Source organism: Ptychodera flava, chromosome 3 (assembly GCF_041260155.1).
Source record: "Ptychodera flava strain L36383 chromosome 3, AS_Pfla_20210202, whole genome shotgun sequence".
NCBI lineage: Eukaryota > Metazoa > Hemichordata > Enteropneusta > Ptychoderidae > Ptychodera > Ptychodera flava.
This window is the reverse complement of record NC_091930.1, coordinates 42,754,870-42,778,403: the sequence shown is the minus strand read 5'-3', so window position 1 is coordinate 42,778,403 and position 23,534 is coordinate 42,754,870. Positions and strand designations below refer to the sequence as shown.

Genomic DNA, 23,534 nt, shown 5'->3' with positions numbered 1-23,534 from the left:
TATATGATATCGACGAGCCGAAGGTTTTTAACTTAAGGCATACGAACATCGCTTAATTAGGAATAGTTCTTAAGCGTACATTCGAGAGATGTCTCTCAAATTATTAATATAGCTATTTGTTTCTTTTGTTAATTTTAATTCTTCCCAAGCTTAATCTACATTCATTACACTGTCTTTTATGCCAGGGTCAACCTTGGTTTTATTAATTTTGATATGATTAATATAGCAATTTAATCTTGTTTGTCGCTAAAAATATGAATGTCAGAAGAGGACAACATTGAGCAGAACAACTAAACTGGATAATAATTGCAGACAGCTTTTCAACGTTCTATTGACTTTTATGACATTTCAGGCTTTGCAAGATGTCTTTATTATTAATGATTTTTATTACTTTTAATTGCTATTCCCGCTGTACCTTCTTTCAATACACAATCTAAAACGCCAAGCATAGGTATGGATTATAAGTAACGTTCAATTTACGTCAAATTCGCAAATACGCAAATACGCTTATATATAATTGGAAACATATTATTTGCATTATAGGCAATTAGTGATCTAACAATGAATTTTTTTACTTTTAGAAGGTAATCAAATTTTTTTGGAGAATAATCAATATTTTAAGAGAGATAATAATACTAGTAACTGCAATATCATTCGAAAGTTTAGTTATCACAAACTTGCCAGTACAAACAAAGCAATAATACAGATGAATGTGCTGCCTGTATATTGAATAATGCATGAGTTAACATGAATACACGCTTGCCGAATACAAGCAATGAGTTATTGACTGTATTCATCTGTATATGCAATGTACAGCAAAAATACAGGCAATAATCCATGTTAATATTGTAAGTAATTATAGGTTTTTTGTACAGTACATGCAAAAAAATCAGAAAATTGCTAACACAGAATAAGAAAGTATTTAACGTCTCTACAAAGTCGTTTTGGTCGTACAATTCGTGTTATTTTACATTTTCTTTGATGTCAACTTGCCAAGGAGGGACTCAGTTCAGGCAGGAAAACCGAAATTTGTAATTCTCAATATAATCATAAACCGTAATTCAGCCGATCAATAATTCCGCAGGATCTCTTGACAGTCAATTTGTCTTTAGAATATAAACATAGTTGATATGTTCATTAGAAATGGAACTATAAAAATGTTGAGAAGGGTATATTGTTAGCAGTCGGATCTATCTATCTATCTATCTAAAAAATTTGTATAGCGCCTAATATCCAAAGTTAAACAATGCTCAGTGGCGCTTAGAGTTACAATGAAAATGCTCTCTGGAAGATGTAAGTTTTTAAGCGTCTTTTGAAAATGTTGACATTAGGAGAGGTTTTTATGTCCAGGGGCAAAGAGTTCCAAAGGACAGGAGCTGCTACAGAGAAGGAGCGGCGACCATAGGTAGTCAGATTCCATCTAGGTGTGTGCAGAAGGCATTTATCAGATGAACGAAGAACACGTGATGAGGCACAAGGTGTTATTAAATTCCTGAGATATTGTGGAGCTTGTCCATTAAGGGCTTTGTAAGTAATCAGCAAAAGTTTGTATACAATGCGATGATGTACTGGAAGCCAGTGAAGTTGCATAAGTATGGGGGTAATGTGGTCGGATTTCCTGGTCTTTGTAACAATTCTAGCTGCTGTGTTTTGGGCACGTTGTAACCGCTGTAATTGTGTATCGGGCAAGCCATATAGTAGAGCATTGCAGTAGTCAAGCTTTGAAGATATAACGGCGTGGACGAGGGTGGCACAGGAATCTCTGGACAAGTACTTTCTGATACGACCAATTTTGCGAAGGAGGAAGTGAATAGCACTGCAAGTGGCACCAATATGTTGTTGGAATGTATGGTTGTTATCAAATATTACACCGATGTTCCTCGCAAATGAAGTGGTTTCAATAACACAGGAACAGATGTTGATGTCAGTGAAATGGTGAATGGTCAATTTAGATCGAATTAAAATGACCTCCGTAATCCCTGTAGACTTTTTCTATGATTTAAATACAAAAGAAATGAACATTTTCATGAGAAATGAAGCTTTAATGACTAAGTTTTGGAAGAGACGGACGCATGGTTGATTTGTTTAATGTGTTAGGCTATGTCGACAACTACCCAAATTGATAAGTGACGTTGGTCAGTAAATCCAAACATTTTACATGTTATTAGCAATTTGTTGTGCCATTTTCCTAAAGCAAGTTCTTAAATTGATTCATGTTTAACATATCAGTGTACATTTTTGATTTATCAGTCGAAGCTGACTTGAGTTTACTTAAACTCTGGCAAGCTCAATGGCACCTGCTGAAGAGCACACAAAATGATTATGACAAGCAATAATGGTAAATATAGTAAAATTAAAATAATTTCATACGGTCACACCTCTTTTCATTTAGAGTCTTTACTTTACAAAGTTTTACATCGGCGTTATTTTGTGATGAGAAAATGAAAATTTAGAAAATCAAGCATTTTTTGATATTTCGAGACAAAGGTAATGAAATGCAACAACATGGTGACTGACATTATAACAATTGGATGACATTAAAATGTTATTAAGTTTTTATTGAGTTACCCACCAATCCTTGAAATCATAAAAAAGGAACCAAACAATTTTCAGGCCCCTTATAGGCAGAGGAAAGCTTTTAAGTCCCCCTACCCCCTACCCAGAAAAATTAAATCATCCTATATTCCTCCAGCCCATCTTTCACTTTTCTTGTGAAGGCAGCCTAACGCCTGTAGAAGCAGAACAATTCAAAGCAGTGATTTTAGAGTTTGCAATTGGGTTCAGTACATGAGACGGCGGGTAGCTACAGTCGGCCTTAAGGCCCTTACGCCTCCCATGCGATGACATAGATTCACAAACACGCCAAGAGAAGAGAATTCACTTTTTGTGCTCAATCGCCAAAGCGGCCATTGTCTTTATTTTCACATGCAGATCTGGACGATGTGAGATATATGTCAAGCTCACGGACTTTACCTTTACACGTCGCGCTCGTCTGATACTAGAGGGCGTTGATGATAGTTCAATTAGAGAGCAATGCATAGATTTTTAATATTACTGAAACCATTTAACTGCATACAAGAAATTTTAACAGTAAATTCATCCAATTTAAGTAATACCTGGCCTCTTTTAGATACTACTTATAACACGATTGGAACTAATTTTGGGATAAATGGATGGTGAAGTAATGTCTTTAAAATCTGCAAATGTAAGCTAGTCTGCTCTTCTTTTTACGTTACACACTTGTTTTTATGAGTAATTTGTAATATTGAGACATCCAGCTATATGGCACCTAACACTTTTGAGAAATTTGAAAAATATGAAGATCAAATTATCCCAAGTTAGTTCCAATGGTGTTATATTTACTCAACATCAGCCTTCAACCGATACGTTTTTTGTTGTTTGTTTGTTTGTTTGATGGGCGGGGGTGGGGGAAAGGTACACTTAAACCCTACTTCCAGCGAGAAATTCTGTCATGTGGTTTTATGTACAAATGATAACCGTTCAGGTTATATTTTTCGATTTACAAACTTTCAAAAGTACTATTGTCATGAAGTTGGTTTTGTCAAAAGTTTTGTATCATGACGCAGGCAATTATACGGCCAAATGTTTGCTATTGAAGCCATTGTAAATGGAAAATGTATATCATATGTGATTCATTATTGTGAACGTGTCAAGCACAAATGACCTCTAACTGTCCTTACTGTCTAAATTGACTGGAAAGGCTAAAGATTAGGGAATTGTGGTCTATTCTTGGCTGCTTGAAGTAAAACGCTTCGTGTTTAGTCTTTATTCCCAAAGTAATTTCAAGTTGATCAAGGTATAGGCTTTCACCTCAGCTTCCGCCCATATTGACAGTTGCGTTTCATTAAGGTAAAGCGCGCCTCGGGGACAGATATTCGGACTCTCAAACTTTATCCATTCTCTCATGCTACTAGTATATCACTTGTGGGAGTTTACTTTTAAAGCTCTTGGTAGATGGAAACTTTCCACCGGTTTAGTTTTTCAAATTGGACAATTTCATTTTTTCTCGATAGAGGTAACACAGGCATGGCGGCCGTTTTGAATTGTAAATGTTACTTAATCTTGGTTATTTGATGCTCTAGTACCAAAATTTGCATGTGACCCCCGATTTTTATCATTGATTTTGAAAGGGAATGGTTGAATGATTCTTTAAGAAAAGTTTGAGCAAAAGTTTTATCTCAACTTTACGACGTGCATTCTACCTAAAGCGTCTGTGACATATCTACCTTGACCCAGCGCTGAAGAGATCAGTTTACCAACACGCCATATTCAAGGGTGTGACTAAGATTATCCTGAAAGAATCAAATTAATTATTCAAGCCAGATCTTAGTTAACCACTTTTCATATTAACGTAGTCGAGGTGCTCGGACAGACTGTAGGAAAGTATCCAATATTAAAGCACATCTGATAACTTTCGTTGGCCACTTGGTTCTATCTAAATGTACACACCCTGATTGCTTTTGAAGTCATCATCGATTGTAGTGGCCTATTTTTGTAATACTGTGGTTAGGAGGTCGAGGTCACAGTAGCACAATGGTTCTACTCCGGAATAAAAAGGACGGGATGCATTCTACAGACTCAGTACGCCAAATAATCACTGAAGCCGGTACAAACGAACCCACATGCGTACCAACGCGTATGGAAATACACGTACTTCTATGCTCGTTTGCGCACATTTTTTTGTTTGTACCGTGGTCGATTCGAATTCCGGGTTTGGCCTATTGGTAAAGAAAACTATAGGCTGGTCCTAGAGACTTAGTGAATTAACGTCTGTTCTTGTCTGCTCTAAGCAAATACTTGGTATTTAGTCTACATTTCCAGAAAGATTTATCAAAATTAGGCATTGTTCTTCTTTGGCTTATCATGGCAACTTGTGAGAGTGTTTAATCGAAACATACTGGTGAATTACCGGTCCATCGATTCAAGGTGAAATGTGTATTATATTACATGACGTACTTCTCGTAACGTCAACATACAGTCTATCATTCAAAACGATCCAAGTCACATAGCGGAAAAAGACTCTAGCTTAGTGATAAAAACAGTTTAATTTGGGTCTAAATTTGACGTCGTCATAATACCAAGGCAATTCTATTTATAGCAGATGTACTGAGCAAGGGAAAATCTTCAAAGTACCTGATTGTCATAATCAAATGAACAATATTTTTGAAACCAATGCCGTACCTACAGCAGGAGTAAAGCGTTCAAGATGGGACAGATATTTATTAAACTCCACCTTTTTACCTAGAATGCTACTGGACGAGTCATAGACAACTGTGTAACACAGTTACGTCCACACCGAAGGTAGCTGTGATGATAAATAGAGTATACATTTATTGTAACAACAATATTTGTTCAAACCGCTTTGGTGATGTCGATTGACTGGTGAACCTGGTAAAAGACGACATCCTGCGAAACAAAGGTCAAATATGTGGCTGGTTCGGCAATCCTTGCTCATAAATTAATAAAAAAGTGGGTTGTCTAAGCCAACGTCTTGTTTTGTGTAGAATTAATGGACTTGGATGCAGTGGTAGTACAAATTTCGCCCTCCGTCCATTTGCAGCGCAAAACACTGTATTAACATCGGTTGCGCTCCCACTCCTGCTTAACGCGAGCGGCCTGTCAACACACAGTGCACGCGTAAAGAAATATTCCCAGGAGGGTCAGTTGGAATTGTAGGCCATTCCCCAGGGTACAGTCAATCCTTCCATGTACGCATGCTTCGAAACAACGCGCAAATGCAGTGTGTTTCTTCGGAAAACGATGAGCTTCACAGATTTGGCCCGTATAACAAAATATTTCTGTTTAGCCCACTACCCTGGAAGAACTAATGGACTCTAGACACTGTTTTCGTATTTTCAAAAAAAACAATTCTCTGAATTTTATCGCATTTAAACAAATATCAAGGGTACAATTCCTTTTACCTGCAACTAGAGTTTCGGGAGACATGATTTGCATGTTTGTTTGTTTTTCAATTGGGCTGACATTCCAACTGACGTGGCAATGGCCAGTAAGCTTGATAAGCGTTTACTTCAAAATAGGAACGCGTGTACAGATTCCATCGTATCCACACTTACAAGCTTAGGCGTTATCATCAGTATAAACAAAAACAAAATGTAGGCTCCGCGAGAGAATTCAAGCTACTAATGTTCGAACAAGTTGCACAAAGCTCTACTAGAAACAGGCTGATGCGAGGAAAACAAACTGTATTTGATGTTTTTTACAGTCGTCAACTCCGGGTCAAGATTAGCGCATGCTGTCCCGCCTCGTTTTGAAAAACATACTGTATCTGGTAAATAGACGTCACGTGAAGATATTTTCTATCTTTAGCGGTAAGTTCCCGAACTGTTTTCAGTCTTCTCAAGCAGAAGTGAAAAAAACCGACGCGGTCTGACAAGACCGGTGATCCGTCGAAAATAAAATCTTGTCTTTTCTTTGCCCTGCGCTGACGACCTTCAACCTGCTTAGTAAGGTCACATGACGAATGCAAAAGTTCAACAAGGTACATTCATGTCAGTAAGGCCACGTCTCATGCTTTTGAATTCAAGTTGATCGCGTATATAGCCTTTTCAACACCAGACTTGCATATTCAATCTATTCTGGATTAGCTCGCATTGTGTTGAACCGTACTGCACCGTACTGCCGCCAGGCTTTTGTGATTCGCCGACGCTTAACTTAGGACACTATTAGGCGAAAGACTTGTCGTTTCGGGGTCACGGTGAAGGTTTGTGTCATCATAAGCTTAGAATACCTTTACTCGCTCTACACACGAGGAACAAAGTTTTTGCCGACCGATAGCACACACATATTATCAAAGGTGATCGGTAAGCGAGAAATCGAGATTCTTACCACCTCTTCAAATTTGCGTAAAAGAGCAAAGATTTCACTTTTAAGATCGCAGATTTGATGCGTGTCTGAGTTAGAAGAAGGTACATCATGGACGAATACAATGTAAAGTCACTCTCTAGGAACACGTACAAGCAGACGTCAGCATTAGGAAGCGGTGAGTGTTGGACTTTTGACAAAGCTTGGGGGTTTGCCACCAGTACTAAGGCCGTACACCGTTTCTTGGCCGACTTATGTTATATCCGCCCAGGAATCTATCGTCCTCCGGCAAATACGACGTTTGTCACACTCCACATTTACACAGGCGAACTTTCTTTAAGTTAGATGTCCAATTTTCTATGCCTTTGGTTGTCTACCTAAGAATTCCGTATATACCCTCTCTATCTGAAAATAACGAAAGATGTTTTATGCACATAAACATATGCTCAACCTGATATTTACGGAAGAAAGTATGACGTTCATGTTTCTTTTGTTTTATGGTCTTTTTTCAGTTTTTTTATTTGGCCTTCTCCTGGTGTTCTCTGTCATGGAGGTCATCACTATAGCAATGGGTAAGTAATCTTCGACTGTGTTCTAGAACACACAATTCAATCAACTTTATTGAGCACTAAAATAGATCATATGCCTTTCGAGTAAATAATGATACAAATTTTACTGCCACCTGGGTTTTATCTAAACAGTGTAGAGTACACATTCACTGGGCATACAATTTTCAGTCGTCACGGTTTACTCTATCTAATTCAAGGCTAGTGGTGGGTGCTTGCTCGCATCGGGTGACCGTCAAGATGGCTGCGTTTCTTGAATTGTTCATTTAAACTTGTAACCATTATAAGAAGCCCACGAAGCGGAATCCAATAACGCTATTTGCCGGCCCGTTGCCTAGCAATCGACAAACTGTGGACGACTAAATTCGTATAAGCTCAGTCAACACAAGGCGTCCGTTAATTTAAGCAATAATGTAACCCCATATTAGAACCGTATTAGAAAAAAAGAAACGTTGCACAACATAAAGTACGAGGCAAAGCCGAGCACATCATAGAGTACACACTTTGCTTGACCTCATTAGAGAGCTGTCATATAATTACTGCCTTTAGGGTCGAACAAATTTAATTTGAAACTCCAAACTGTGATAAACTGCCTGCAAAGTTACCTACTTTTACAGATTCTCCAGACAAATGAGTACCCTATATAAAAAGAAAGTGTTTGTCATGTTTTGTTTCTCTACAGATCATACCCAACATTAGCTGTGATATCGCAGCGGTACTTGTGGCGTATATCGAACGTGCTCGGGTCATTCGGGTCATCGCCACAGCCAGCTGCGAGACCAACGCATAGGCTTCGTTGGCAGTTTACGACGAGACCGACCGGTGTCGTAGATTTAGCTCGCGAAATAATGAACTACATTAGCCTTTCAATAAATAAACTTGTATCATCTTTATTACTGATTATCTGAGACTCATTCTGTACGCCTGCTAACTTTCTTGAAGATAAGAACACGTATTTTCGTCCATTTTCCCGTGAGCCGTCGACGGTTTCTACGATGTTTGCTCGATTGTGCGTACATCGCACTGAATACGTTGGAGGTCAAAAGTTCAAATTCAAGCAGAACCATCGACGACTCACTGAAAAACACGTTGTCACAATCGGGTTCGTTAGTAGGAGTAGAAGATGAGTCGTAGATAGTCAGTGATACAGTAGGTATAATTTTATTTATTGCAAGCTTTATCTATTTTATTATTTTGCATGCTAAATCTACGACACCGGTCGGTCTCGTCGTAAACTGCCAACGAAGCCTATGGTTTGGCTCGCAGCGGGACTGTGGCGATGACCCCAATGCCCCGAGCGCATTCGATATATACGCCACAAGTACCGCTACGATATCACAGGTAACCCAACATGTATAATTCATACTCATAGTAATTGAGATTGTCACCAAGTTTGCTTTTGCTGCTCATAAGTGTACTTGGTAAATAATAACTTCATTTGAACAAATACTCATTATAGGTGAGCATGCCCCTCATGCCAAATAAAAAGGTGAAATGTGCAGCGGTTCCCGAGTTTTGCAATTGAACCAGGGAATTAAATATGAGATGGGTAGCATTTTAGAGTCCAGAAAAGCAAAAATTGTCCCCAAAATACGATATTGCCGGTTTTGTCACAATTTGAACAAAACTGATATAAATCAACGCCTATTGACCTTCAAAGCTGGTCTGAAACATCGCCTATTGACCTTGACATCAAACTTCAAAGCTATCTGCGCAGCAATTTCAGAGAAGATATTTTGAAAAAAAAATGACACAAAATTCAAATATACAAAGTTCACAGCAATTTGAACAAACCTACCAGTGGTTAACCTTTGGACTATACATACCAACTTAAAGTTTTAAAACAGTTGGGAAAGTGGTTTTAGTAAAGAAGACTTTTTGACCGAAAGTTTTCGATATTGACATACATATATAAGTAGATATACACATACGTAGACATACACATACATAGATACATACATACTTCAAAGCATATATACACAGATACATACATATTTACATACATAGATACACAGATACATAGAAACATACATACATAGATACATAGATACATAGATACATACATAGATACATACATAGATACATACATAGATACATACATACATACATACATACATACATACATACATACATACACACACACACATACACACACACACACATACATACATACATACATACATACATACATACATACATACATACATACATACATACATACATACATACATACATACATACATACATACATAGAGACAGACAGACAGATTCCATTTGCTTATAATATAAACTGTCTTTATTATAATATAATATAGATATACTCAATGTAAGCTAAATTACTCATCTTAATCTGTATTTTTTTCATCCCTTTATATCACTTTCGTTTCGTTTCATAAATTCAGTCAACGGTTCGGTTTTTTCCAAAAAAATGCAAAAAACGAGTAGCCCCCCCTTTTCCCCTCCAAATTTTGAGTCAACCCCTTTTGTATATTTCACCTTTTTATTGACCTTTACCATTCCTTCAACCCAAAGCCGTCAATAATGACGGCTCCCTTATAGGCCCGTAGGGGCTACATCACTGCTATTCCTTTAAAGTTTTGGCAATGCTAGTAATTTTGAAGATAGAGGAAAATCAGGGACAGAATTGCTGGATAATCGGATAGATTATCAATAATAATTTGACGGCATGACGCCACAAGATTCTGAATATAAGCTCTCTTTAGTATATATACACTAAATTTGAGTCAAGATTATTCACTTTTTCATTTGTAGTGTTTTTCATTTTTTTATTAATTTTGTATCATTGAATAACTATACTCAACGCGTCAGTATATTTCCAAAAAAATTGAGTAGCCCCTTTTTCTCTTCAAATTTTGAGTAACTCCCTGTAGTTTTCAACTTCTTGAGTAACCATGCCACTTCACATTCCTCCAACCCCCAGGCCGTAAACAATGACGGCTCCCTTATGGGTCTGTGCCAGGTACGGGTGGCATTGGTGAGCTTTCAGGAGCTGGGAGTGATCAGTCTGCAATTTTATCTTTTAGGATAGGGCAATCTTTAAGTTTATTTGTTTTGAGAGGGAAAATTTGTCGGCGGGAGTCAAAAGTTTTTATATTAGTACGGGGGTAGTCGAAGTACGTGAATACTTGATAAGTGTAATAACTTCTCTAAATCGAGTAAGTGGCTGCCCTTGATATCGATCACAGTAGATTTAGTGAGAACTGGAAAAAAGCCGTTCAGTCAATAAAGGCCTGTATGCATTTCAAGTTGAAATTATCCATAAATATACCTATTACTTTTTATGCTCTAACACAATGACCGAAAACGGACATCACGCCACGATGAGCAATGACTTGTTATCTATATGGCCAGCAAAGAAAAAAAAAATTGTTTGGCCTGAAACTTCTTGTTTGTGTCTGCAGTGTGTAAAAGCATTTTGAACGACAAACATAATCTGCGTCTCGTAACAATGTCCAGCTACTGATTGCACCATGTATTTCACATATCTCAACAGGTGTTTCGTACAGAAAAACTTGCCATGGCCTACTGGTCGTGTCTACATTTTTCGTGTTCAGTGGTGCATTGGGATTTGTCACCAACGTTAAATACGTCTACCTCTTTTGGAACGGGACGTTAAGCTGGAAAAATTCGACGATGGCCAGATACGCCGTTCTGTTATCCATATCTATGCTTGGGTTGTTTACCTATCTGATGGCAAATGGTAAGTACTGTTTGTTTTTTTATTTATTTATTGCCATACATGTAGATTTTACAGGTATTGGTAACATAAACAGGTAGCAGTTCATTGGGTTAAATTGGCACAATTTTGGAAAGGCACCTTATTGTATTCTTAAAATTACTGCGTGAATTAACATTTTAAACACGAACTCTCTATTACTTGAACCAGGAAAATTAAAAATTGGCAAACCCAGGGTACCTAAGAAATCGTAGTTTTGCCAGTGAAAGAGATGTCATGACTATGCACGCAGTAGTTTTGACACAGGGTCTAGGTAGTCGCTTCGGGAAAAGTGATGCCGTGCCGGATTATCCAGAAGTCGTGACGAAAAAACAAACGTTTTGACTAAAGTTCCACCGTTGGTGGCGCTAACAACATGGCAGCCAACAAGTCAGATGCTGGCAACGGTAAGAATTTTACGCCATATCTCTACTATATTGGTGTTGAAGATCGTTTAAAGTAGCCCATACAGTGTGGAAGATGTTAGAAAGTGTACCTGGAAAGTTTCTTTTTTGTTTTCGAATAATGGCTGAGAATTCAGTGTTACCGCGTCAGTTCACTCAGTGAGTGGTAAACCTCCTATACCTTCATGCAGGACGTTTTTTTGAACTTTTACTCGATCTTGCTTCCAAATTTCATGATCTTGAGCTGCTTTTCGAATAATAATGATGATAACATGTAGAACTGAATAGAGAGAGGAATTTCATGTCCATAGTTTGAGTAAAACCAACTCCTCTGCTGCTAATTTCCCTGTATACATTGCATTGAAACTCATACATTGAATACCATTGCAGATGAACCAGTAATCATAGGCCAGTTTATCACTTTTGATTTGATTACCAATTTGAAGTTCAGTGAACTTGAGCTCCTCTCCTACCATTACTTGCCTGTCAGTATTTTACAGTGTAACAAACATGATGAGCAAAGTGTGTAAATCGTTCAAAATTTTTGTTTTTCCATGCATTTTCAATATGCAGTGCAAACCCAAAATTCAAAGGATTGTTTTCAGTTGTGTAACTAGATTATTTTATTTTTTGCTTGTCATTTTATATCAGATGCCCTGAAAATATTTGCTGACATTGAGGGTGTTGCTGTCAGGAGTCCAGTGCACTCTTCAGAACTAGATCAAGAGAGTGTGGAAACTGGAGATTTTTCAGAAGAGGCAGTTGCGGAAAGTGGAAATATGAATTTGGAAGAAAGAGTTCACTCTTTAGAAGTAGACGTAGACAGTATTGAAGCTGGAGATTTTCCTGATGAGGTAGTTGCCGGACAAAATGAAAACACCGATGCGGCCAAAAGAGTCGAGGGGGAAGACAAGAGAGTATCTTACAGCTGTGAGGTATGTGACAAGGTCTACCAATCAAAAACTGGCCTCAGGAAGCATACAAGGAAACATACTGGCAAGTTTCCTTTCAACTGCTTCTGTGGAAAGGGATTTCTGAAAGGAGACATCTCAAAGAGCACAGTTGCACACACAGTGGGAAAGGCATTAAAAAATGCAAGGTTTGTGGATTTGAGCCAAAGAGTTTCAAAGGAATGAAGTGGCACGAGGCTTCCCATATTGCAGAGATACATTCATGCAATGAATGCCCCAAGATCTTCAACTTTAAGATGTCGTTGAAACAACATCAACAAGGATGTCATACAAAGAAGTACACCTGCACCTGTGGAAAAACTTTTGGACTGAAATCTAGATACACTACTCATTTAAAAACACATTCTGGCAACAAAGAGTTTCGGTGTTCATCCTGTGACTACCAAACTTACAGAAAGGGAGACTTGATGAAACACCAGATTTCCAAGCATAGCAATGCAAGAGATTTTGTTTGTGCCCTGTGTGGCCAAAGTTTCAAAACCAAAGATGCACTGTCAAAGCATGAAGCCAGAAAGAGGCCTTGTCATAATACTACTGACCATCTCTGGGAAGACTGTTGACTTTATGCACTTAGCAACTTCAAACTTGCAAACAAGATCTTGAGTTTTAACATTGTGCTGGATTTTCCCTTTTTGCACCTCATTTTTATATTTTTGACACTGACATGTTCATTTCAACAAATTCATATCTCCTCCCTTTGGTGGACCTGTACACCAAATACTGAGATGGTTGTACTGAGGTTTTGGAGTATCTGCAAATACTAACATACTGGTACATACAGACTCCACCAACTTACCAAGTAAGGTGTCTTTGGTGTATAAAATGTCAGCAAAAAACGCCTTTAATTTTTGCTGAGGTAGTACAACTTCTGTATGACTCATTGCTAATTCAGTTCTTACAAAATACTATTAATACACTGGTTTGATACAAATACTCCAACCATAATTATACTTACTTGTAGTGCTGCTGAAACCGACCGCACATAACATTGGCTGCCACAACAACAGAATCTGACTTTTGAGCAGGTCATACTATTCAATTCATAACATATCAGGTCAAGATTCATAGCAGTGTCTGAGCAGAAGTAGTGAATAGAAATCTGAGAAACACCACTTTCAACTGTAGTGGAACAAATGGGGTGATAGCATTTATTCTCGTTATTTAACAGAACTGCTCCAAAATTAAATATATCTGCATAAATCACTCAGTTCAAATACGTTTCCTCCCTTCATAGTCAACTTCAGCCGGTTTTTAGCTCACATTCAGTATACCAAAGAGAACTTACATGGTAAGTCAGCAGCGTCTGTATACTATTGCCGGTGTATGTCTGCTCCATCATCAAAAACTTCAAAACTGCAGCACCTACCGTCTTAGTATTTGGTGAACAGGTGCACCCAGGGGTGGAGATGTGAATTTGTTCAAATGAACATGTATATATCAGTATCAAAATCATACAAATGGGGTAAAAAAGGGAAGATCCAGCAAATTGTTAAACCTCTATAACCACAGGCCAGATTTTCACATTGTGAACTTCTTGTATTTTGTATTTTTGGGGCAATGTTTCCCCTTTTTGGTCAAAAAATCATTTTCTCCCAAAGTTTTTGTTTGATTGCTTTGAAACTTGATACTCTTGGTCCTAGGGTTTTCTTGTGTCAGATTTCTTAAAATTGTTAAATGTTGATATTTGTATTTATAGGGCAATTCTTCTTATTTTTGGTCAAAAAATTATTTTCTCTGATTTAAAGAGACAAACATGCCCATTTTTCATGTATTTTGTTTGATACAAGATACTAATATTATTCGAGATGTTGAAAGATACTGAATGAATGGGTTACCATGCATATATTCGACCCCAGTTTTGGACACAACACATGAAACCAATTAATGGTCATGACCATGAATTCATTTTTGTGATTATTTCATTTAATTTGTCCAAAACTTTGGTCGAATATATGCATAGTAACCCATTCATTCATTATCTTTCAACATGTCAAATAATATAAGTAGTATCTCGTATCAAACAAAATTCATGAAAAATGGGCGACTCTGTCCCTTTAACTATTGTGATTGCTTTGAAACTTGGTATGCATGTTCCCAGGTATAAACTTAGTTAAGTGAACTCACTCTGGCTTGCTAAGTTGAACCAAGTGTAAGCAAAGTGTCTCTTTATTTTAAGTGATTCCTTAGGTATTCAAGATATATTTACAAGTCCAGTATAAAGAACATTCCAGAAACAATAATATTGTGAATATCTTAACATGTGCATTTTTATTTAGCTGTTTCAAGAATGATATGCAAATCTTAGCCAACCTGACAGTCACTCTTTTTTCTTTTACTCTTTTTATGGATTGCTGTATTCATGTTAATTGGTATTTCATCTGAACTTGCAAAACAGGATATTGAGTTACATATGACACATGTTGACGTTTACAGGAGCTTCACTGCCAGTATATATTTATTGTTGTTTGTTGAAAGTGAAATTTTATTTTTAGTTTATCCATTTATTTTTATGAGAACACAAAATATATGAGAAATATATATTAAACTATTACATTGTTAATAACTTGTGTGTCTACTTTTCTTTTTACACATTGAAAAACACAGACAAGGTCACTAGATACCTATGGAATGGTGGGAGGAATATATATATCATAGACAATGCTTCACAGTACAATAAATTACCCACAATTCTCTTTGGTTTGTATCCTTGAAGGATACTTTTCTAAAAACCTTTTCAGTTCTGCATGTAAGCACTAATGTGCAGCATCAGAATAATTGAGAAATAATATCTAGTAAAAGTACGTTGAGATATGTCAGTGAAAGTTTCAAAATAACCACTAAACAACCTAAAAGTCACATTCTGTAGGTACTACAAATGCCTTGCTTTTTGGGCAGCAAGTTATGACGAACTGAAGGGGCCATTCTCTGAGAAAACTGAGCATGCAAATTTCTTTTGTTACTTCCATTGCAAAAAATCAATATCCTTTTGTTTCATAAAACAGGTGCAACTAGTCTCCCTACTTTCCATCACATTATTCTGTATGGCTGAGGACACAATCTGTGGCAAATTTCACAAAAATGCTATCTCCTCTCTCAATTATGCATAATTTTCCAAATTATTGAAAATGAGAATTAAGAGGAATGGTGTGCATAAAAGTACGTTTTCAAAACTTTGATCAATAGTCTGTGAATTTGTCTACACATGGGAGCCATGGTAGACTTCACTCAGGTATCTCCGAGGATACAAAGCATAATGAATTGTGTGCTTTCTGATTTGGTCACATGCTAATCCGTTGTGAAAAAGGTAACAAAGACTTCAGGTAGTATGGTAGGGGTTGTCATAATAATTGTTTACTCTGTCTTTCCACTTTTGCCCAGTCTTATGAGGGCATTAAGCCGTCCTTCATTAACTCTATGAAATACCCTGACACCAGTGACTCCCCTAGCTGGCTCATGGAGATTTGTCAGTCCTTGTAACTTTCGCCGAGCTGTACGTTTCCTGGCAGGCTTATCAAATGGATGATCCTAAATGAATTGAAAGGATTACATAATAAATAATTCGCAATAACTAATTCAGCCCTGATTCAAGATTCAAGTTTGGTTCAATTTCTTTCACTGATAATTTGGATACAAGGGATTTACACAAAATAATTAATCTATTATGAGTCACAAGGTCTGTTGCACGGTCAGTAAATTTGCCAGTTTCCTAGCTTTATCTTGCACTTATCAAAGATGTGAAAATACATTGATGCACACTTGCAGAAATTTTTGTTCTCAAAACCATATGCAAACCCATGTCATAGCTATAATCATGCAGTGATTGCATATAACAGCCCACTGTATGTATAGAGCCTGCCAAGGACAAATGAAAAAGTTGACAATTTTACTAGCAGTGTATCAGTATTGCCAGAGTACATTATTACATGAGTACATTACATTATGTGTACTACCTACATGTAGGGTTATCTCTGAAATGAAAGCCGGAGGGGCATAGGCTGAGGCAATGGTCCAGAGTCCACTTCTAATTGCTGTTGTGGATATACTGTAGCTGATGAAAGCCTCACAGGAAAGCCTCTGTAAGCAATGATACCAACAAATTACTTTTTGAACTTAATGCATGATGATATTGCTAGTTCAAGCAATATTAATGATTTGAGGAGCAGCAATTAAATTATTCAGTGCATTGCAAAAGCCAATTTACAATTACTGTCTGACTTTACATCATAATGTCCTTGTTGTCCAGTATGAGTCTGCCCATACATTTAAGCAGTGGTCTCTTAACAAAGAAACAGTAATTTTAGCAAGTATGTTATGTGTATGTCATCATCATGCAGAAGTTTTGTATAATGGTGATCATGTATACTACAATGATGAAACATGCATGCTGCGCCTTCACAGGGCTGATATTCTGTGTATGAAGTGGCTTTCAATAAAAATTATACAGAAAACATTCCATTTCATAACATTAACAGATAGAATGTAATTACAAGTATGTCTTACCAGCTCTATGTGCAGGAATCATACCTGTTTGGATCATAACGTACAACCATCTCTCCACATATCTTTGCAAAGTTTGTCTCCAAATCTACACAATTTGGAACTCCATTCCTTGAACTTGAAAGCGATGACAGACTGCCAAATAAACTTTCACACATCTGACTGCTTATTGCTCGCTGATTGTAAGTTCGTCTTTTCACAAGCCCACACAGTATAAGGTCTGCATCAATACTGGAAATTGTAGACTCCCACAATGCCTTTGGATAGCCTTTGACATACATTCTTGGTGGTGGAAAACTGTACATATCAACCATCGATAGGAGGCTTTCTCGGTATCTGTTCATTAATAAATAAGAGATTGTAAATTGTGAGAGTACTGTCATAGACTGTTTGCACATTATGACACCAAGATGTTAGTGCAACTCTTTATAATTCATTTTCATTGATGTAATATTTGTGCTTTATTCCAAACTTTAATATATTGTCCTCATTTGCTGTTACGAAAATTACATATTTCTTCAACAAACACTCCAATACAAAATGTGTGTGCTGGTACATTTAATGCACAGTGTATGTTTACAGTGTATGTTTCTCCATTAAGCAGTTACATGATGCATTATTGATAACATATTTTCAATTTTTCATATTACGACATTTAATATTACTTAACACCTACCTCAATTTCATTTTAAATCTTTCCACTGAAGGGATTCCTGGTTCATCCATCGAGTGAAACCAATCTCGTACCAGCTGACAGAATCTGGCTGAAGAATTGTGACCCTTCTTTGCCAACTCATCCTGAACATCCTTGAGAATGTGATCAGTGCAAAGTCAGTATTTTGCATATCCAAACTCTCTTCTAGCAAACAAGTTTGAGAGAGGTTGTATTATCTGCTGCAACTTCAAGGAAATCTCTTCTCCTTGCCTGACCGATGTCTCTTTTACATAGGGCAGATCTGTGTCTGGTTAATAGATGATGTGGATCTATTTTCCTGACCATAAGTTCTCCCCTATCTGCCGAGTATTCAGGTATATAGAACCAATCTATACCTGTCTTGTCATCCAGTTGTGGAATCACCATATTGTGTTTTATCTTTGAGGTGTTTCTCCACTTACATACTCTTTCTGGAAATTTCCAATTAGCATAGGAGATGGCTAGAGCTTGCTTTGGATACACTCTGCTATTCAACAGCTTTACACACATCACTGATAACTTTGATGGTGACTTGTACCTGTAGGAGCAGTTACATCACCAGGAAGATGAAGTATATTCTTCAGAGTACTGATAAGAATGTTTTTTCGACCAGACATCAAAATATTGTGGTGTTTAAAATCCTTGAGGTATTTCATGAGAACTTTCAATTCTGTGATTGTCAGCTTTGAAAGACTTTGGCAATTTTGCAGCTGCTGTTCTAAATCATTAATGTTCTTGTCATTCCATTTTGGAGTCTGATCTTTCAACAATGCAAGTATGTTGTTCATGTCATCTGCATCCAGTATGTTGCTGTATCCAGTACTGGTAGTGTCAATGTCTGAAGCAGTGTGTGCAAATGTGGAATGTTCCGCAGTTTCACAGTCTTCCCCTCCATCAAAAGTTGGATTGTTGTCTTCCTCTTGAGCAGTGGATTCACTTTCTTCAATACTGAAGTTGTCACAGTTGATATCAAATAGAGCTTGATATCAAATAGAGCTTGATTTTGTTGGTCAGTGTGGTGATTATCCTGATCAATAACTGAATCTAATTCCAAGGAAATCACACTCTCTGGAAGTTCTTCCATTATCTGTCGAATGACTTGATTACCAGTAGCTTGGCTTTGCAGTGATCCGTCTGTATTTCTCACAGTCTTCAAGCTTGCAACAGCTGTTTTAGGAAGTTGCACATTTGGGTAAGCAAGCGTCACAGTAACTACTCCTGCTGAGGTCACAGTTTTCTTCAAGACATCATCCAGTGTAGTAATAGCATTCATAACTTTCATATCTGTCACCATTTGTTGCTTGGTCATCTTACAAACTTCCTTCCGAAAATCTTCTGTAGTTCCAGGAGAGTTTGAGGGTGCCCATCCTTACTAGTTTGCAGCAATGGTAAATACTGGCCGTCAAAACTCTGCACTGGACAATGAATGCCTTTGCTATGGCAGTAGTCAAGGACATCTTCCAAAATGTTTCTGACAACACTGGTAGCTAAGCTGTAACCTTTCAGAAAATAGCAAATGGGTGTTCCGTGTGTTAGTTCTGCAGACCAAAGTCTGTCAGTGTTGCATGCAACAAATGCAACTACTTCAGTAGCTTTCTTCCTGGATAACTGGTGGTGTTGCTTTAAGTAATACTTCACTTCATCCAGTGTTTCCCCTAGTTGTGATAATGGTAGCTCTTGTATGTTGGGTGGATCCCTTGAAAGACAGCTATCATGTGTAACACTTGTTGTGTATGGATCAGGATTTTCTGCAGATACTGTAATGACCTCATCTTCAAAACAGCATGCATGCACAGATGGTAGTTCAGCAACAACTTGACAATATTTGGGAATGTTGACTCTGATCATTTCTTTGATGGCCTTTGATGTATCAGAAAGTCTTGTGGGACATCTTGTCACATCTCCACCGTAGATATCATTCACTTCTTTTTGTACAAGGGGCCATATCTCAGGATCTCTTTCTACTCTAAATGCCTTCGTTGTTTCATCTGTCCACACGCAAAAGAGGCACCATTCAATACCAGGTTTGCTTCTTATATGTGCTTGTACTTGTAAGTAATAGTGTGGCTGTATTGCATTTGGCACTTTACCACTTTTGGGACATTTACATTCGACAGCTGCAATATCTTCTTGGCTTGTGTTGCAATGGAGGAAGCCATCTGGTGATATAACCATTGCAACATTTCCTACTTGTATGTGGAATGCACCAACTTCTAACAAGCAGCAATCAGGATATAGGGCAGGTACGAACTTGGTTGCCAGGTGGCCAATGAACATATTTCGTGTTTTGTGCCCCAGTCCATGGCTTCCTGAACTGTGTTGTCAGGGGCAGGTCTTTCAAAACCAAGAACTGTATGCTGGTAATGTTCTCTTTGTGCTTTTAATCCTGCACAGCCTACAGCATTAAACAGTGTACTTGCTGTGACTCTGACCTCATTTCGTGCTTGAAACCACAGTGAAGACCTCTGTTTTATGTATGGAAGTCCTTGGTTGATGATGTGTAGTGCAAATTTCTTCAGAGGTTCCTCACGAGAGCCTATAAAGAGATCAATGTCATGCAATGCATGGTATCTACCACAATCACCTATGTTGACAGCTTGAATAGTCACCCACTGAAATGGATTCATGACCAACGCAGCACACATTGAAGCGATACTTTCCTTCAGCTTGTCACCAATGGCATTAAGTTCTTTCAGCTCTACTATGTTAGCTGTCACTAGACTTACAGGGTATTGATACTTGGCTGATGAGGGTTCTGCTGTTGCGCGGGCCTTAAGTTTTTCCAGAGCATAACTTTTCTTCTCAAGAAGATTTCTTGTCTCAGCTTTCTTATCCGTCAGTATTTTTAGCAGACTCTGTAGCCTTTCTAAAATTGTGCATGTATCGATGTTTTCTATCAGAGATTCTGTACTGTTGCATACCAAATTCTTAATGCAGTTCACATAATTTATTTCCTCCATGTTGAGTTGTTTTTGAACTGCAGGTGACACACTGTTGATATCACCCTCTCTACCAAGAAGATTGATATTCCCCTTTATCCCCTTTCAGTCCAGGAGCAACTTTCTTCCCGTCAAGAGAAATACAAATACTTGTATCTTGATGTGCAGCTGCCAACTTGCTGACGATGTTTGTACATATCCCAGGAGGAATACTTCTTGGCCATTCACCATCGTAAGGATCAAATGCTTTCAGCACATCCTCATTCGGAATTGCCAAAATGATATCAGCTTCATCCCCAGAAAAATTGCCCTTTCCTCCTTTGCCTAGTAAAAGGGCACCCTGCGTGTTTCCATCAAGACAGGAAGCGAATGGGTGCTGCACCAAATTTATTGATGAATGTTTTCCAGAAAACTTTATTCTTGTAGCTGAATCTCATTTCCGTCAGTGATACAGCATTGAGTGCTTTGAGGGTATCCAGAAAAATATGATACGTTAAACTGTCTGGTGAAAGTGATCCATTGGTAATGCATAAGAGAAGTTCCACAAGAATGTTCTCCATGTCAGTGTCTACTAGAATACTCATACATTTTCTTACCAAAGTGTCTAGTGTGTCAATACCACTGAAGCCTGTTTCCTCATCTGTCTTGGTACTTGGGTCAGCATGCACACCTGATTTCACTGAACTATGAGTATGGTTTGGCTCTGCATTTCCACTATCTGTAGTTTCAGAAGGACGTGAACTACTGGCAAACACTTCTGATTGTTCTGTTACAGGTAAACTGGTTGCATCTTCACTTACTGAGCAGTCACCTTTGCAGGCTTTTACACCGAGAGATTAGGCACACCAAACCCACATTTGTCACAAACTTCACCCCTACTGAGAATGGAATGTGTATGACTGATGTCAGTTTTCCTAAAAGAACCACACTGGTCACACATATCATAGGCTATGAGAAGAGAATGATGGCAAGCTTTCTCAGTAGTTGGAGTCTCTGCTCTTGTAACTGCACCACAATAAGAACAAAGTATTCCATATACATCATCAGATGTGTTCCATATATCTGGTTTCTTGATAGATGTCTTACAAGATGAACAAACTAAATTTTCTTGACTTTTATCTGCTGCCCGGTGAGCTGTCTCTAGAACACTTCCTTCTGTTGTTGTCATTTGTGTTTCTGTGCTGCTGCAACAAACATTTGCACTGCCATGTTTGATTGGCGTGCTGTGAAATAATGGCATTGGTAAGCCATCTTCTACTTCATTGCTTTGACACTCTGAAAAACATGAGGTAGAAATAGAGCTATTTATTGTAACAGTACAATTATAGTCTTTCTTGAAACCAAAGTATATGGAAAACAAATATTGTGTTGTTCCAAAGTAGTTAAATATCCACATTACAATTGAAATATTATAAATAGTACAAATTGAAGTGCTTTCTCTAAGCATACACATTCGAATTAAAGGTCGCTAAAACAATGTACAAGAAAATTTTGGTCTGCATCTATCATATTGTGACACAGATGATAAATAAACTTTAACATCATCACATGGACTAAAGCAGTAATCAGACATTTCTCTAAAGTACAAAACTAAAGCTATATTTTTTGAATTCAATGATACATACCAGAAGGATTATCAGACTTCCTCTTCGTCTTATGTCTGTCCAGAGACAGAAAATGTTTCGACTTTCTTTTTCTTGGGGGCATTTTTTAATTTTCAGCTCCTGTGTGGTAGATTTGGCAAACAATAAATATATACATTTTCATATAAAAGTCATTTTCCAGAAATCCTTTATCTCAAGTTTGTGCCCAATTATGATGGCAGACTCAAATTACCCGAAAAACATCACTCTTTCTAAATACCAAGAAATTACCAAAATAATGACACAAACCTAATTAAATATGGATGGCTATATACTATCTGCAACATACAGTAGAAGTCAATATTCTAAAATTTTAAAGCAAATAAAAATACTTTCCATCAGTTTTACCAATAACATTAACAACTGCATGATAATCTCAAAACAGACTATCTGAAGTAGGACAGAAATCGATAACATGACTCTGAATAAACTGAAGTGCCTTGAGGACATTCTTGTGTCATGTGAATGGCCGAGCTCACTGTGAGCTGGTCACTGTGAACCTGCACAGTGCACTGGCAATGACGCGGTAACACTGAATTCTCAGCCATTATTCAAAATTGAACCCAGAAACTTTCCAGGTACACATTCTAACATCTTCGACACTGTATGGACTACTTTAAACGATCTTCAACACCAAGATAGTAAAGATATTGCATAAAATTCTTACCGTCGCCAGCATGTGACTTATCAGCAGCCATGTTGTAAGCGCCACCAACGGTGGAACTTTAGTCAAAACGTTTGTTTTTTCGTCACGACTTCTGGATAATCCGGCACGGCATCACTTTTCCCGAAGCGACTACCTAGACCCTGTGTCAAAACTACTGCGTGCATAGTCATGACATCTCTTTCACTGGCAAAACTACGATTTCTTAGGTACCCCTGAAGACCATAGATGGTTCATCTGTACAGTCTCCATGATGGCATATTTTGACACAAAGTCCTGATACTCATAGTGGTTTCATCTTGAGTTGTTATCCCTCGGAACAGTAGACACGTTTAACTTGTTCAGTCTGCAAGGGAGTTAATTCATCAAGACCGGCTTGCCACCACGCTTCATTGAGTAAATACAGGGATGACGGCCATTCTGAATATTAAGGTAGTACGCTACCATTCTATATAGGAGAGCGCCCTCTTTTGCCCAGAAGATGTACATGTTCCTTTTAGCCTACCTAACCTGGTGAGCGTGAATAACAGGACAAAATGGCCAAAAATCATGCTAGTGACCTTATAATATTTCTTTC

At 37.8% G+C, this 23,534-nt stretch overlaps 1 protein-coding gene and 2 long non-coding RNA genes across 3 annotated transcripts; 1 reads left to right on the top strand and 2 right to left on the bottom strand.

Annotated features, from left to right (window-relative positions):
- The first annotated feature begins 6,709 nt into the window (after window positions 1-6,709).
- Window positions 6,710-11,125, top strand: LOC139126685 (uncharacterized). Its single transcript, XR_011550692.1, has 3 exons — window positions 6,710-7,021; window positions 7,356-7,415; window positions 10,924-11,125. It is a non-coding gene; the product is annotated as an uncharacterized lncRNA (long non-coding RNA).
- Window positions 11,126-15,357: 4,232 nt separating this feature from the next.
- On the bottom strand, window positions 15,358-17,815 carry LOC139126674 (uncharacterized). Its single transcript, XM_070692733.1, has 4 exons — window positions 17,694-17,815; window positions 17,045-17,353; window positions 16,475-16,594; window positions 15,358-16,045 (listed from the first exon to the last, which is right to left on the bottom strand). Exons 1-3 carry the CDS (start codon window positions 17,741-17,743, stop codon window positions 16,483-16,485), a joined length of 471 nt encoding a protein of 156 aa, XP_070548834.1. The 5' UTR covers window positions 17,744-17,815; the 3' UTR covers window positions 15,358-16,045; window positions 16,475-16,482.
- A 3,989-nt stretch (window positions 17,816-21,804) lies between these two features.
- On the bottom strand, window positions 21,805-23,173 carry LOC139126665 (uncharacterized). Its single transcript, XR_011550681.1, has 3 exons — window positions 22,961-23,173; window positions 22,276-22,374; window positions 21,805-21,925 (listed from the first exon to the last, which is right to left on the bottom strand). It is a non-coding gene; the product is annotated as an uncharacterized lncRNA (long non-coding RNA).
- Between the last annotated feature and the right edge of the window lie 361 nt (window positions 23,174-23,534).

What these genes read in the sequence shown, in the direction of transcription:
- LOC139126674 (XM_070692733.1), bottom strand. Translation starts at nt 17,743, where the DNA reads ATGGATGAACCAGGAATCCCTTCAGTGGAAAGATTTAAAATGAAATTG. An exon ending in AGATTTAAAATGAAATTGAG is followed by an intron (nt 17,354 to 17,693) that starts GTAGGTGTTAAG and finishes ATTAATGAACAG; the next exon opens with ATACCGAGAAAGCCTCCTAT. An exon ending in GTACGTTATGATCCAAACAG is followed by an intron (nt 16,595 to 17,044) that starts GTATGATTCCTG and finishes CATTGCTTACAG; the next exon opens with AGGCTTTCCTGTGAGGCTTT.